This window comes from Panthera leo, chromosome B3 (assembly GCF_018350215.1).
Source record: "Panthera leo isolate Ple1 chromosome B3, P.leo_Ple1_pat1.1, whole genome shotgun sequence".
Classification (NCBI taxonomy): Eukaryota; Metazoa; Chordata; class Mammalia; order Carnivora; family Felidae; genus Panthera; species Panthera leo.
Window position 1 is genome coordinate 9147998 of NC_056684.1, and position 16181 is coordinate 9164178.

General features: G+C 43.7%; 1 protein-coding gene and 1 pseudogene across 2 annotated transcripts in view; one reads left to right on the forward strand and one right to left on the reverse strand.

Moving 5' to 3' along the window:
* The window catches only part of AGBL1 (AGBL carboxypeptidase 1), a 774608-nt gene extending 768240 nt beyond the window's left edge, over positions 1 to 6368 (reverse strand). The window contains exons 1-3 of one of the 2 annotated variants that reach the window (XM_042941057.1): positions 6316 to 6368; positions 4180 to 4326; positions 189 to 320 (exon numbers count right to left, since the gene is read on the reverse strand). In XM_042941057.1, the coding sequence (XP_042796991.1) occupies positions 189 to 320; positions 4180 to 4303 (256 nt within the window). In that variant the 5' untranslated portion in view covers positions 4304 to 4326; positions 6316 to 6368. Of the gene's footprint in view, positions 1 to 188; positions 321 to 3019; positions 3126 to 4179; positions 4327 to 6315 lie in introns of those variants that run through there. The other variant, XM_042941055.1, reaches the window with a different exon arrangement.
* LOC122223242 lies at positions 1504 to 1633 on the forward strand (annotated as a pseudogene).
* Positions 6369 to 16181: the final 9813 nt, after the last annotated feature.

The window sequence follows — 16181 nt, forward strand, 5'->3', positions numbered from 1 at the left end:
AGACAAAGAAAGAAATTCTCACCTCTACAGCCTGTAGGACAGGAGGCTCCTCATGGCTTATTGATCTTCTTGGGATGACATGTATCTTCCACCCACACCCTCCTTCCAACCCCCAGCCCTAAATGGTTTGTAGGTGTCCCGCCCAAGTCGGGAAGCCAGGCCAGAAAGCCACAATTTGAGTAACTTACCACTGGAGGAGAACACACGCAGAGCCCAGAGACAGTGGAGGAGGTTCTGACTGTGAGATAGGTTCTTCCTGGCCAGAATTAACGTCACATCAAGTGCTTCCAACTCCAGTGCCTTCTGTCCAAACTTTTTATCTATGAACACAAAGCAATCCATCTTAGCTGTGTTTCCCATGAATTCTGAAGGTTATACAATGCATGAGGAACAGGAAGGCAAAGATAATAGAAGCAAGAGAATGATGATTGCCAATGAGATTTATGGATATAGCAGAAAATGCTACTAGGTATGTTCCCATTGGAACGACATGGCTCAGAAGAGCTAAGGCAGGGTATATGCGGAATCCATTTATTCCTCATGTAATATTTACAAGAGGCCTTGTGGATTGTGTGACTCATACCCCCTGTATGGAAGCATGTTTCTGGCTGTCCTCAAACATGAATTCCAGTTTAGTAGGGTATAAATGTCTTCCTTTAAGATAGTTCTAGAATATAGGATACGTAAGTTACACAACATTCAAATGCAATGTGTGGAACTTGATTGGATCCTTCTTTGAACATGTTTGTAATTTGCCTGTTGGGATATTTGGAGAAACTGAAATGAGGATAAATTATGCATGCATGTTTAATTTTGTTAGATTTGTAATCACGTATTGGGGTTGTATAGGAAAATATCTCTTTTCAAAGAAATGCACTCGAACATATTTAAGAGCAAAATTCTACCTGTAACTTTCATTAAAATATTTTGAATAAAAATAAACAGGCGAAGGGGTGCCTGAGTGGCTGAGTTGGTTAAGTGCCTGTCTCTCGATTTCAGTTTATGTCGTGATCTCACCGTTCGTGAGTTCAAGCCCCACATCAGGCTCCTTGTTGACAGTGTGGAGCCTGCTTAGGATTCTTTCTCTCTCCCTCTCTCTCTCTGCCCCTCTCCCATGCTCTCTGTCTCAAAATAAATAAATTAACTTTAAAAATAAATAAATAAGGGTGCCTGGGTGGCTCAGTCAGTTAAGTGTCTAACTTTGGCTCAGGTCATGATGTCACAGTTCATGAGTTCACGCCCCACGTAGGGCCCTGTGCTGACAGTTCAGAATCTGGAGCCTGCTTCATATTGTGTCTCCCTCTCAGCCCCTCCCCCTGTTGCACGCGCTCTCTCTCTCTCTCTCTCAAAAATAAATAAACATTTTAAAAAAATTTCTAGTAAAATAAATAAATAAATAAACAGGTGAAGAAAATACGGCAAAATGTTAACAATGGTTAGGCCTAAGCAATAAAAGATCATCTTTCTATATGATAGAGAGCTTTATATTAAAAAGTGAAAACAAGCTTTGTGCAGTGGCAATATCATAGCCAATGAGGTTTATCTGAGGCATGATTATTGCTAATTAAAAGGTGAAAACATAATGTAAGATAATAAATTTTTCTTCACAAATTTCTCTAAATTACTGATCCAAATAATCTGGTATTTAGTGCTGCAGGTAGGTCATAATTATTTTAATAATTAGTAAAGCATAAATAATTAGCAAGCATAAGAAATAAGGGGAAAGTACCTTTCATTCTCTGGTTCTGGCATTTCCTATAACAGGTGGCTGTGCCACCTGTCACATTTGTTTTTGTCCTTCCCAAAGCGCGATGTCCAAATTGCTACGTTTGTTTTTGCACAATACAAGCACTATCAGATTCGTTGCAGTTGGAAATGAGAAAAACAGAGACAGTGTCCCAAACCTGGTTTATCAATATTCATCTCCAGATCAAGACACCAGCGAAGAGGTGGTGACCAAACTAATATGACCAGTTCCTGTCACCAGAAGCGAAGCATCTATCGGGCTCTACTCCCGAGCAGCCAAGCTCATTTCCGTTCTGTATAGGTTGGCCAACGGCAGCCTGCATGGCAATGGTGAGGACTACAATCTGGTGATGGCAGAGGCCGTGATGATACAATGACAACAGTTCGCAATTTGGAAATCAGGCCCCTGGTACATCTCTCGTCTTTCTCCTATGAAACCTACATGACTCTTATTTGCCAGGCCTCTGGCCCCACACACTAAGCAGGTCACTTACAACGTCAATCCTTACACCAACCCAAGAATTAAGTACTGATACCTCCATTTTATAGAGGAGAACCCAATGGTTCAGAAAGGTTAAGTAATTTTCCCAGGGTCACACAGCTAATAGTGTCAGGGCCAGGCCTGAAACTCAGGCATGGCTTCCCAGTTTATACTGTTTATAACCAGAGTAGAGACTGTGTCTCTTCAATCTTTTTCTTTTTAAAAACATTTTTTAATGTTTATTTATTATTGAGAGACAGAGAGAGACAGCATGAGCAGAGAAGGGGCAGAGAGAGAGGAAGACACAGAATCTGAAGCAGGCTCCAGGCTCTGAGCTGTCAGCATAGAGCCCGATGAGGGGCTCAGGCTCACAAACCGGGAGATTATGACCTGAGCTGAAGTCGGATGCCCAACCAACTGAGCCACCCAGGTGCCCCACCTCAATCTTTTTCTGAAGTTCACTTGACCACACTTTGCTCTGACTTCTTCTCATCCTTCAACTGTTGGCTCAAATGTCACTTCTTCCTGACCACACCACCTTAGAGGAACATTACCCTGTTTTTCCCTCATAGCTACTAGCTAACTATCATAGTCTGCTATTGTCTAGTTAATTAATCACCGTCTGCCCTTGCCCACTTGAATGTAAGTTCCATGAGAGCAGGCCCCTTATCTCTCTTGCTCACCAGAGTTCCCAGGGCCTAGTATGGTGCCCAGCCCTAGGAGGTGTGTAGTAAATAGCTGGTTGAATATTCAATGAATGAGTTATACTGGTTTTGTCTAGAACACACTCACGCAGGTGCTAGCTGGTGCCTGAGTCTTAGTCATTGTTTGTGGAATGTTGAATGGACGCAGCAGAGATCCAAACAACGAAAGGTAAGAGTGCCCCGGAGTCCCTGTGTCCTTGGCTGTTGCTGGCTGCACTGGACAACAAAAGCCCACGTTTCACAGCCCCTGGGCTTCTCAACTATGACTTACGTAAGACTGCACACAATGGGAGCTTAGCTAGTATGATTAGTCTGCAAGGTTTACATGCATCCTGAGCACCCAGGCTTTTTGAACTGTGCCCCACGAAGTTCTAAGGTTTTAGGGAGGTGTTTCAGGGCTTTCTCTGAGAAAAAAGAAATGGGAATAGAACATAAGTGGAAAGAGTTCTAGGCCCCCATCTTCTTTTCTGCAAAGGAAGCTCTACTTCCACGTGACTGATGGTAATGGGTTTAACACTGGCCTCCCAAAATTCATGTCCACCTGGAACCTCAGAAGATTATCTTATTTGGAGACAGGGTCTTTGCAGATTTAACTAGTTAAGATGAGGTCACACAGATTTGTGTGTGCCCTACATCCAGTGACCAATGTCCTTGTAAGAAGAGGAGAGGACACAAAGGGCACATACAACAGAACACCATGTGGAAATGCAGGCAGAAAATGAAGTGATGTGTGTCCAAGCCAAGAAGCACCAAGGATGGCTGGAAACACAGATGCAAGGAGAGGGGCTCCAAACAGATTCTCCCTCAGATTCCAGAAGGAACCAACCCTCCCAACACCCTGATTTCAGACTTTCTCACCTCTAGAACGGTGAGAGAATAAATTTGTTGTTTTGAGCCACGTGGTTTGTGGTCATTCCTTATGGCAGCTGCGGGAAACTCATGCACTTACATAATGAACGTCCATGTAAGATGGTTCTGTTTATTGGTAAGTGAGTGACAACTGCCTGGGACTCTTACCCCTCGGTCCCCCACCTGCTCCATGCCCCGGAGCCTGGGCCTGCTCTGGGCTCTGCCATAGCACATCCAGGACAACAAAATTACCTCTCCTGTGGGGCCAGTCCCACCACCACCACCACCAGGGTGTCTAGGTCCCCCTGCACTTCCCCCACAGGAGTTTCCCAAATTGCTCTCATGATAACAATCCCACAAGTGCCTTTTGGTCATCTTCAGGTCCGGGGGTGGGGGTACCTCGTAGGCCAACTTTGGCCAGCAGCCGGAACAGGGGCAGGAGGACATCATAGTCTGGAGAGGCTGCCCTCGCTGTGTCCACCAGGGTCTGCAGAAGGGCCTCACTGCCACCCTTACTGATCATGTAGCGAATCCTTCGGTCAGTGCCTAAGGGAGAAAGTAGAGGAGAGCTAGGCCCCCAAACAATCAACCTCATTTCCTCGGAGCAGAAAGCGGGCCTCACAGACAGAGATGGGGCAAGGATCACTTCATTCGCCCCAGAAACCAAGACTGTATGGTTTCTGAAGCAACTTGTGTCAAGTTGTGCTTTTACTCAGGTAAGGGGTTGGGGTGGAGGTGTGAAATGGAGAAATAATGGAATATGTAAGAACCTAGGTGCGCTCACCTACCACAGCTCTAATAAATGGAGTCTGCTTTCCTGAGAACCTGCTGAGTCTCAGTGTATGTATGTGTATTTGCGTGTGCATGTATATAAACATGCATATAGGCTTACCTAGAATCATACCCTTAAGAGAAGAGGGAATATCAGTAGGCTTCTGATATAGGTGTGACTCTTCAGTAACAGGGATTGGGGTGATAGTTTATCTGGAATAATTTAATTTATGGTATATGACTTTTTTGATGCTGGTCTTCAGCAACTGATGAGAGGAATATATGGAAATAGCTAGAGCAATTCTTTAAGAAACAGGCATCCAATCATCCATCTCAGGAGTTTTGAAAAGGGTGTGGAGGGCGCTTGGGTGGCTCAGTCAGTTAAGCATCTGACTTTGGCTCAGGTCATGATCTCACAGTTCGTGGGCTTGAGCCCCACATCAGGCTCCATGCTGACAGCTCAAAGCCTAGAGCCTGCTTTGGATTCTATGTCTCCCTCTCTCTCTCTGCCCCTCCCCAACTCGTGCTCTGTCTCTCTCTCTCTCTCTCTCTCTCTCTATCTCTTTCTCTCTCTCTCTCAAAAATGAATAAATGTTTAAAAAAAAATTTTTTAAGGGTGTGGAGTTATGATAAAATATATTGGTCTTTCTACTTAAGAATACTTGTGAGCAGGGCACCCCCCCCCCAACCTTGCTCCAGGACAAGCTCAAAAGCAGTGATTACATTCCAACCTGGAAGGAGACCTCGGTGATTCTCTATGCACTGGGCATGGTTGTCCTCACAAGGTGGCCAACAGGGTGGGACATTATCGGCAAAGGGGACCCTCTGATTTTTAATCCCAATGAAAAGTAGCATCCTCTACTAAAGGAACAATAATCAGCACCTATCTCAGAAGGAGAACTCCAAGGTCTCATTCAAGTCTTCCAGACACCTCTGGACAAATTGAAGGAGGCACCATCCCAGAAGACAATTGGCTTCACCTACAAAGGGTACCTCACTCAGCAGACTGCTGGGAAGTCACCCTGCCATCAGAGGGCAGCACAGCCTATAGGAAAACCTCACTATGACTGGACCCTTCCTCCTGAACCTGTAATTGGAGGCTCTGTGGCTTGAAAGGGACATTCACTTTGGTATTGTCTGTTTGGTGTTAACGTTTCTTTCTAATGCAATGTGGCTGGTATACCCAGAAATGGAAACAGAGTGAATGTTGCAATGTCCCAGAAGGTATATTTTCCAGGACCCTCATGCTGAAGTGAGCTAGCCGAGGCCTGCCCCAGTTAACTCAGTTGATTCCAGCACAGTGAACTGTATCATCTTTTCTCTGAGAACTTAACAGCTTACCACACTGTTAAGTCCACCTCCTACCCCATATTCCCATCTGCACTTGACATACATTAAGAAGTTGCTAATACCTGGCTGTCTAATGGGCCAACAGAGGGGAGCAGAGAAAGGGGAGGGGTAGAGTCATGAAGGGCTAGCTCTCTCTTTAGACCTGGGATAACCATAGATGAGATATCGTAGAAGAACCACCGAGAGCAGAATTTCCTCCTAAGTTTGGGTCACCATAGGGTGTGTGACAAGACTGAAGAACCCTAAGAGCCCAAAGTACAATCAGCCCACTTTACCCTGGGTCTTATTAACCTCAGTGAAAAAGATGGGCTGGTGACAGAGTCCCTGACAGAGAACTTGAGCTGAGCAATACCCTCCAGGCTACACAGATTCCAGGAGACACACAGCCACGTGCCCCCACTACCCCTTACTCACCAACAGAAAGCAGATCTCCAAGAACCTGGAGGATGTTCAGGATGGACTCCCTGTCAGAGGAGTTCTGCAATGAAAACACAGGCAGCCATCTTTATGAAGGAACGCAAAAGGAGGGAGGTGGTGTGGTCAGGGAGGCACACATGGATGTGTCAGGGCTGTGCTCCCTCCCATTGGGAGAGATTTTGGCAGTAAGAACTGGTTGAAGGGGTGCTTCTTAAGTGGCGGCAATGAGGGAACTCACTGAGATAAGGGTCCCAGGGGCTCTGCCTCCATATTTAGCCTTCAGGATACCTCTTTGGGGATCCATTTTGTAGTAACATCAGCATGATGGGCAAAAGAATAAGCAATGAACTTCACTCACATGTGGAATTTAAGAAACAAAGGGGAAAAAAAGAGACCAACCAAAAAAGAGACTCTCAACTACAGAGAACAAACAGATAGTTCCCAGAGGGGAAGTGGGGGGGTGGAGGGGGATGGGGGAAATAGGTGAAGGGAATTAAGAGCACACTTAACTCTCTTTTTTTTAAGTTCATTTATTTTTTGAGAGAGCAAGAGCATGTGTGAACAGGGGAGGGGCAGAGAGAGAGGGAGACACAGAATCCGAATCAGGCTCCAGGCTCTAAGCTGACAGCAGCGAGCCCGATGTAGGGCTCAAACCCACAAACCGTGAGATCATGACCAGAGCTGAAGCTGGACACTTAACCGACTGAGCCACCCAGGCACCCCCAGAGTACCCTTATCTTGATGAGCACTGATTATTGTATAGAATTCTTGAATCCCTATATTTTACACGTGAAACTAATATAACCCCATATGTTAGCTATACTGGAATTAAAATTTTATAAAGAAGAATGTGTTTCTTAAACATAAAAAAAAAAAACTAATTAAAAAAAAAAGCATCAATACTTGATGCAGAGACAGTGAGAAGGGACTTTGTGGACCAAAGCTAGCCCAGTTCTCAACTATGTCAGTGGGCTGAGATTCGTTGTAAATACAGGGCAGACCGCAGAAACATTATTCCATGATGTTCTGAAGGAAAAGTTTCTCTGCGTAGTAAAGATAAATTCTTAGTTTCTCAAGAGGAACCTCAGGTGGTGCCAAATCTCATCATGTAGATGTTCTAGGGGATCCTTGCAACGCTTGACACCCTCCCCTCAGTTATGCAGAAGACAACACTGAGGTTCCAAAAGGGAAAACTGGTTCAAGTCCCCTGAAGTGGCCAATAAGAACAAAGCCTGAAGTACAGCCCAGGCCAGGTTCCCAAACACTAGGCCAGTGGTCTTTGCACTGTAATTTGCTTTTCTCTTTCTTTTTCTTTTACTTTACTTTTCTTTTTTTTTCTTAGATCTCAAGAACTTATTTACTGACTTGTTGCAAGTTTATACATTTAAATATCATCTCCCCAATTCCCCCACTCCCCAGCCCCTGGTAACCACCATCATTTTCTGTTTTACAGGTTCAGCTTTTTTACATTCTACAGATCAGTGATGTCATGCAGTATTTGTCTTTCTCTGTTTGACTCATCACATGTAGCATAATGCCCTCAAGGTCCATCCAGGTTGTTGCAAATGGCAGGATTTCCTTCTTTCTCAAGGCTGAGTAATACTCCTGTGTGTGTGTGTGTGTGTGTGTGTGTGTGTGTGTGTGTGTCTTCTTTATCCATTCATCTATTGATGGATAATTTGTTGCTTCCATGTTCTGGCTATTGTTAAGCATGCCACAGTAAACATGGGTGTGCAGATATCTCTTTAAGGTTCTGATTTCAATTCTTTTGTATCTATACCTAAGAGTCCTATATTATACCACTCAAGAAAATTAACTTTAAATGGATCAAAGATTTAAACATAAGGTCTGAACCCACAAACTTCCTAGGGGAAAAAAAACACGGGGGGAAAAATCCCTGACATTGGTTTTGGCAATGATTTCTTGGGTAGGACATCAGAAATATCAGCAACCAAAATTAAAATAAACAACTGGGACTACATTAAACTAAAGAGCTTCTGGGCAGCAAAGGAACAATCAATAAATTGAAAAGGCAATATGGGAGAAAAGAGTCACAAAGCATGTATCTGATAAAGGGCTGATATCCAAAATACATATTAAAAATAATACAACTCAAGAGCAGAAAATCAAATAATCCAATTTTAAAATCAGCAAAGGACCTGGATAGACATTTTTCCAAAGACATACAGATGGCCAACACATACATGAAAAGATACTCAACATTACTCATCATCAAGGAAATGCAAATCAAAACACAGTGAGAGATCATCTCACACCTATTGCAATGGCTTTAATCAAAAAGACCAGAGATAACAAATGTTGGCAAGAATGTGGAGAAAAAGGAACCCTATATGCTACTTTTTAGGTAGGTTATTTAAGGCACTGCTTTAATCTTCACGTTAGTGAGTCTCATGTTCCCCATCTGCTTCAAAGACTTCAATAACTCCCTATTACACACAGGATAAAGTCAGAGCTCCTGAATAGGGTTTCCAAAGCTCCTCATGGTCTTATTGCACTTGCCTCTTCCAGCTTTATCATTCATTACAACCTCCCTGCCCAAAATATATGCTTCGGTGGCGTGGAACTACTTATAATTTCCTGCTCAACCACCTAGTCTCTTGCCTCTGTACCTATGATCCTACTGTTCCCTCTTCCTGAGCCTGGTCAGTGTCAACTCATCCTTCAAGTGAACCAATGGATTCCCATAGGATTCAGACGCCTACCTCCTGCCGGCTGGGTCTGGGGTCTCCCTGTTCTCCACATCACTATGAGCTACCCCTGACAGCACACTCACTATGTGGTAGTGGCATGCTTCCCATCCTATCCCTGCTAGATAGGAATTTTTAGAGAAGGGACCAAGTTTTGTGTATATCTGTATTCCCAGCACCTGTTCCAGGGAAAGCGTACCATACATGTTTTTCAGAATGCAGTCACACTGAACCATAAAGGAGCCATGAAGTCCAATGTCGCACCCCAGGGCAGAGCGGTGCTTACACTTCAATCCTGGGCTTAATACCCTCGAGGAACTCACACTTCAACATCCCAGCCAGGGCCGTGACTAGGGTGAGACAAGTGAGGCCCTAGTTTGGGTGCAAAATTTTAATTTTACAATGCAGTAATCAAGATAAATGATATTTTAATGCTATACTTTAACAAATCAAAATTACAGCAAGACCTTGGATTGTGAGTAACTTGTTCTGCAAGTGTTCCATAAGATGAGCAAACATTTCTAATAAATTTTAACTTGATAGACAAGCGAAGTCTTGCAATACAAGTAGTACATGATGCTGAACATCACAGGATCACAACTGAGCCAACGGTTCTTGAAATTCGCTTTGGTTTATGAGTGCTTTGGATTACAAGCATGTTTCCAGAATGAATTATGCTCACAAACCGAGGTTTTACTATAATGCAAAAAGAATCCATAATGAGAAAAATAGCAAAATATAAATGTTTAACTCTTATTCTAGGTGTGATGAGACATCTGGGGATCCTGAGGCACTTGATATCTATACTTCCCCAGGAAAAAGACTTGGGTTTGTTCTGACACCTCCACTGGGTGCTTTAGCCTAAGGAGGCCAGTCTCGGCAGGCACTTATCTGACTGTCTCTGCCTCCCACCAGGGGAGTCCCACTGCAAATGTCATCCATACATGTGCACAGCATCAATGTTCCCTGCCCCTCCTTAGTCTCCCCAAATCTGCGAACACGAACCAAGAGTCAGTGCTGCAACCGGGCCATCATTCTGGAGAGGCTGCTGGTCTTTGATTCTGGTAAAAATTGCAACATGTGCTTGGTCGGGGGAGAGGGGTCCCCTACACCAAAAGACAATGCTCTGAATGCCAGCTGGGTGTCCCACAATTAAACTCGATTCAGACACTATCTACTCAGAGACAGCATCAGATTCCACTGGCTAAAGTTTCACTTCAGCCCTACAAGACTGCCCCCCCACTTCAGGCTTCAACCTCAAAGTCCAGGATGTTGCCTGTACACCTGGGCCTTGAACAACAGGAGTGCGAGCTGCATAGATCCTCTTACATGTAGATATTTTCCCATACAGTACAGTGCTGTAAATGTATTTTCCTTATGATTTTCATAGCATTCTCTTTTCTCTAGCTCACTCTAAGTGTAGAGCACCTAATACATGTCACACACAAAATATGTGTTAATCAACTGTTAATGTTATCAGTAAAGCTTCCAGTCAACTGTAGGCTATTTATTAGTTACGTGTTGGGGGAGACGAAAGTTATACGAGGACTTTTGACTGTGTACGGGAGTCAGCACCCGCGTTGACCAGGGTCAACTGTGCTTCTCATCAACTGGCTATAAATTAAAGTTTCCTTCCTCGGGAAGGAAGCAGCCCACACAGCTCAGAGAAACATCTTACTTACTAGGTTACCGGTTTGCTATAAAAGGGTATAACTCGGGACACTGGGTGGCTCAGTCAGTTAAGCATCCGACTTCGGCTCAGGTCATGATTTCACTTCGAGCCCCACGTCGGGCTCTGTGCTGACAGCTCAGAGCCTGGAGCCTGCTTCCGGTTCCGTGTCTCCCTCTCCACTCTGCCCCTCCCCAGCTTGTGCTCTGTCTCTCTCAAAAATAAACATTTAAAAATTTTTTAAAAAAGAAATAAAACTGCCAGTTATTTTACCAACAAAATTGGGTTCATTTGGGGTAGCAGAGGATTACAAACCGGGACAAGAAGGCCACTGCAAAACTACACACAAGTCCCAAGAGAACAAAGGAAAGACTGGCTCTTTTATAGAGGGGGTTTGGGCGGAGCTGCTATAAACAAAAAGTCCATTGGCGTAAAACTGGGAGCTGGAAGTATAGTGGCTTTTCATTAGCTGAGCTGTGACAGTTTCTCATTGGCTGGGCTGTTGCCAGGGGAAGGAGGAAAATTGTCCTCCTCCTGCTGGGATAGTTAAAAGCCGTAGCGCAAACCTACCTGGAAGGCAAGTCTCTTCCTGTTGGGTCTGCAATCGACAAGTGGTAGGATGTGAGAGCTCCCTCTGCTGGCCCCTAGGGTTTGCTTTTATTAATTTTTACATTGCCAGCCAGAAGTTCTCTGAACACTGTCCTTTTTGGGTTTTCTGAAAGCTTCATTAAGTACATAGAATCAACCTCCAGGCCCTCTCCGCTCCCCAGAGGTCAGAGGCAAAGGGTGGTCAGGGGGACAGAAAATTCCAACCACACGGTTGGTTCTCCCGGCAACCAGCCCCCACCCTAGGGTGGGGCCCAAAAGTTATCTCATTAATATAACAAAAGACACCTTAATTGCTCTCATCACTTTAGAGATACCTAAGGTTTTAGGAGCTCTGTGCCTGAAATGGGACAAATTCAAAACAATGTATTTCTTGGGGCACCTAAATGGCTCAGTTGGTAGACAATGCAACTCTTGATCTCAAGGTTGTGAGCTGGAACCCCACACTGGGTGTAGAAAATTACTTAAAAAGGAAATCTTTAAGGGACACCTGGGTGGCTCAGTTGGTTAAATATCTGATTTTGGCTTAGGTCATGATCTCTCAGTTCATGAGTTCAGATGTCAGGCTCCTTGCTGATGGTGAGGAACCTGCTTGGGATTCTCACTCTCTCTGCCCCTCTCCCACTTAATGCTTTCTCTCTCTCAAAATAAATAAAAACTTAAAAATATATTAAAAATTATATCTTTGAAATATACATGACATATATATTTCTTGTTATAAATCACAATATCATGGCAAGACTCCAGCCCTTTGAAAGTGGGCCCAAAGGTGGCTCACAAATGAAGTCCCTGGAATGGTGTTCCTGATCAACACTAATGGTTCTGGATCCACCTCCAACACCCCCAAATTGGTCTTATCTCTGAGAAGAGGGAGGGGGATAAAAGTTAAAAGCCAGGCTGTACAATATTGTGTACCTTGTAAAATGCTAGATTCATTAGTTAATTATGAATAAAGGGCTAGGAAAAGGACAATAAGAGAGGAAATGGAGAGATAAGAAAAAGAAGAAAGAGAGAGAGGAAAAGAGAAAAACTAATAAAGTAGAAACTTACTGAAGAGGAATAAAAGATCCAGATTTAATTTCCTTTCATTCAATTATTCATGCACTCTTCCCACAAACGTTCATTGAAAACCATCTATGTTCCAGGCACCAGACTAAGGATGCAAATTGATCAAAATGCAATCTGCCTTCATGGGGCTCCAGGCCTGGCACACAATCAGGACCTGGGATGGTAAGGACCGTGACAAAGTAAGATGCTGGAAGAATCCAGGGAAGGAGCATTAACCTAGCCAGATCCATGAGTGACGACTCTGAGAAACCAGACAGAAAGGGGTGGGAGGGGAATGTTCCAGCTCTGTTGCAGCCCTGTGTGCTCAGGGGGAAGCATGACAGAGTGTGGTGACATCAGTGGATAAAACTGCTTCCAGTATGACCAGATTGAATGAAGCAGATGGTGAAAGGAATTGTGAATTCCTGTGGGCAAGAAGTGGGTCTTATTCATCTCTGAATCCCCTTCTCCAAAGGTCCAAGGATCATCCATATATTGGGTTGAATTAATATCTCAAGCTTATGAATTGCCTGCTTTGTTACAATGCCCACTAAAGCTCCCTGAGAACAAGCATTGCTCTATATGCTTCTATTGTACCTGCCAGCAGGGATATAGAGCTGGGCATGCAGAATGTACTAAATCACCACCCCTAAATTGGTTTGACCTGTAGCCAACACACTTGGCTGCACATGCATGAGACATCCCTCTGTAATTGCTTCCAAGAAAACCTCAGTGGTTTCATGTATGGGCAGTAGCGTGCTGAGGGAGTATGCACATGATACTCTCCCCTGCCCAGGGAAGGGGCCACAGTTCATCTCCTCTGAGCCTTTCTCCATTTTGTGTGATGATTTAGAGGTGAATCTTAGCCCAGATCTGGGTAAGGAAATCTGAGTTGACATCTGCTGAGATTCCAGAAAGATTTCTTTTCCAGGATTAAAAAAAAGAGAGAGAGAAAACATTAAAAACAAAACAATGCAAAAAAAAAAATCTCTTTCCTATTTTTGGGCATTGTTGTATGAGGACATGAACCTGGGTCACTGGTGACATCGTGAAGCCACTGAATCAACTCTCTGGAACCACCTACCTGTGGACTTTCAGACAAGTGAAATAACAAATCCCCTCACTTATAAAAGCCACTTTTAGTTAAGTAGTTTGTTCCTGAATTCTGATGTGACGGAGAAAAGAAGAAAATTTCACACCTCCACGTGCCCTCTTCTCAAGCATTATGGTCGTAATAAACAGGAAAGAAATTAATTTCACAAACAACTGTTAGGCCAGCCATCCCACAGAAACTAAGAAACAGTATCGTCATACAGATGTTGTGTTCATGAGGCTCTCACGCAGCCCTGAGCCAGAATGAATCAACACAATATTGTTTTTCTTTAAATAAAAATTATGGCTATCAGTGGAGAAAAAATGCTACACAAAATCTCAACTGGCATTAATTTATGCACTGCTATATTTACCAATAAATATTTTACACTATTTAGAAGGATAACACAAAGCCATTATCTCACCCACAGTAATAATAAATGAGCAATTAAAGAAGGCAGGATGTGATGTGCCTCGATTTTCCTTTAATGATCTTTTTAAATGAATCATTGAGTAATCCCCTGTTGTTTAAGACTTTCCTATAAAACCTGGTTCTGCCAAGCTTTTGGGGAGAGGCAGGCAGTTGGAAGAACAAACAGTGTCTCTCATAGTCTGTGGGGTTTTGAACTGCAATTTTCTCAAATGCTGTTTCGCATTTGTTTTCCCTTGCTTTGAAATCATCTGTGTCACCCAGTTGCTTTCCTCCTCCTGACTCCTCGTGATAGCATGTAATTAAGACCCTTCACATTGCACATGTTGCAGGCTCATTGGCAGCCACTCCAGGCACCCCAGCCCCCAGCCTGCTGCCCACACAGGACCAGTGACCATGCCCCAAGACCATCATGAGTCCCTGTGACTTCAAAACTTTGCTCATGTTGCTACCACTGCTGAAGGACTATTTCTACCTTTCTACCCCTCTCTTCCTTAGCCCATGAAACCTACTTATATTTCAATTCCAAGCTCGAGTATGCATTCTATATAGTTCTCCCAGTTAAGCTGCCTTCCCAGCACCCATTACCCAAAACCACCACATGTCTGCTCACATTGCACACTGCACAGCTCCAGGGGGTGCCATTCACAAAGACTACAACATGGTTGCTGCACTCTGAAGTGGTGCCATGTGGTGACCTGGCCTCTCTGAGAACAGAACTGTTTGCTCTAATACCACCTCACACCTGTCAGAATGGCTAACATTAACAACTCAGGAAACAACAGATGTTGGCGAGAATGTGGAGAAAGGGGAAACTTTGTGCACTGCTGGTGGGAATGCAAACTGGTGAGGCCACTCTGGAAAACAGTGTGGAGGTTTCTCAAAAAATTAAAAATAGGGGCGCCTGGGTGGCTCAGTTGGTTAAGTGTCCGACTTCGGCTCAGGTCACAATCTCGCGGTATGTGAGTTCGAGCCCCGCATCGGGCTCTGTGCTGACTGCTCAGAGCCTGGAGCCCGTTTCAGATTCTGTGTCTCCCTCTCTCTCTGACCCTCCCCCGTTCATGCTCTGTCTCTCTCTGTCTCAAAAATAAATAAATGTTAAAAAAAAAAAATTAAAAAAAAAAAAAAAAAAAATTAAAAATAGAACTACCCTATGACCCGGCAATTGTACTACTAGGATTTGTCCAAAGGACACAAAAATTCTTATTCAAAGGGGCACATGCACCCCAATGTATATACCAGTGCTATCAACAATAGTCAAAGTATAAAAAGAGCTCAAATGTCCATCAACTGATGAATGGAAAAAGATGTGGTGTGTGTGTGTGTGTGTGTGTGTGTGTGTGTGTGCGTGCGTGTGTGTGTATGTATCTCACATATAATGGAATATTATTCAGCAATCAAAAAGAATGAAATCCTGCCATCTGCAACAACATGGATGGAACTAGAGTGTATTATGCTAAGCGAAATAAGTCAGTCAGAGAAAGACACATATCATATGATTTTTAAGAATTTAAGAAATTCATATGTGGAATTTAAGAAACAAATCAGATGAACATACAGGAAGAAAAGCAAAAATAATATAAAAACAGGAGGGAGGCAAATCATCAGAGACTTTTAAATACAGAAAGCAAACTGAGGATTTCTGGAGGGGAGGTAGGTGAGGGATGAGCTAGCTGGGTGATGGGCATTAAGGAGGGCACTTGTTGGGATGAGCACTGGGTGTCACATGTAAACGATGAATCACTAAATTCTATTCCTGAAATCATTATCACACTATATGCTAACTACCTTGGATTTAAATTAAAAAAAAAAAAAAGGAATTGTTTGCTCTACATTTGTTTTCCCACAACCCACTTTGTATATACCTTTATGAGAATTCTTACTAGATCCTGGTTACTGTCTTACCTCCCTGCTCTGATTGTCTATTGTAGGGTAACAAACTTTGCCAAAATTTAATGGCTTAAAAAAAACCACAGCCTTTTTATTATAGCTCTTGATTTTGTGGTTAGGGAACCTGGGCAAAACTTGGCCAGGAGATTCTTCTACTGTCCATCGTGTCAAGTAAGGTCACGGTGGCACTCAGCTAGTAGACGGACTGGCTGATCTGAAAGTTCTAAGATGGTGCCATTTGCATATCTGACACCATGGCAGGGATAGTGTCACCTTGGCAGACTGAAGGACTGGGCTCACCATGGACTGTTGACCAGAGTACCTACATGTGTCCTTTCCAGCATGAAAGTCAGAAGGTACTTGGCCTTTTTACATGGAAACTGGCTTCCCCCAGACCAAGGATTCCAAGAGGACTGGGGGA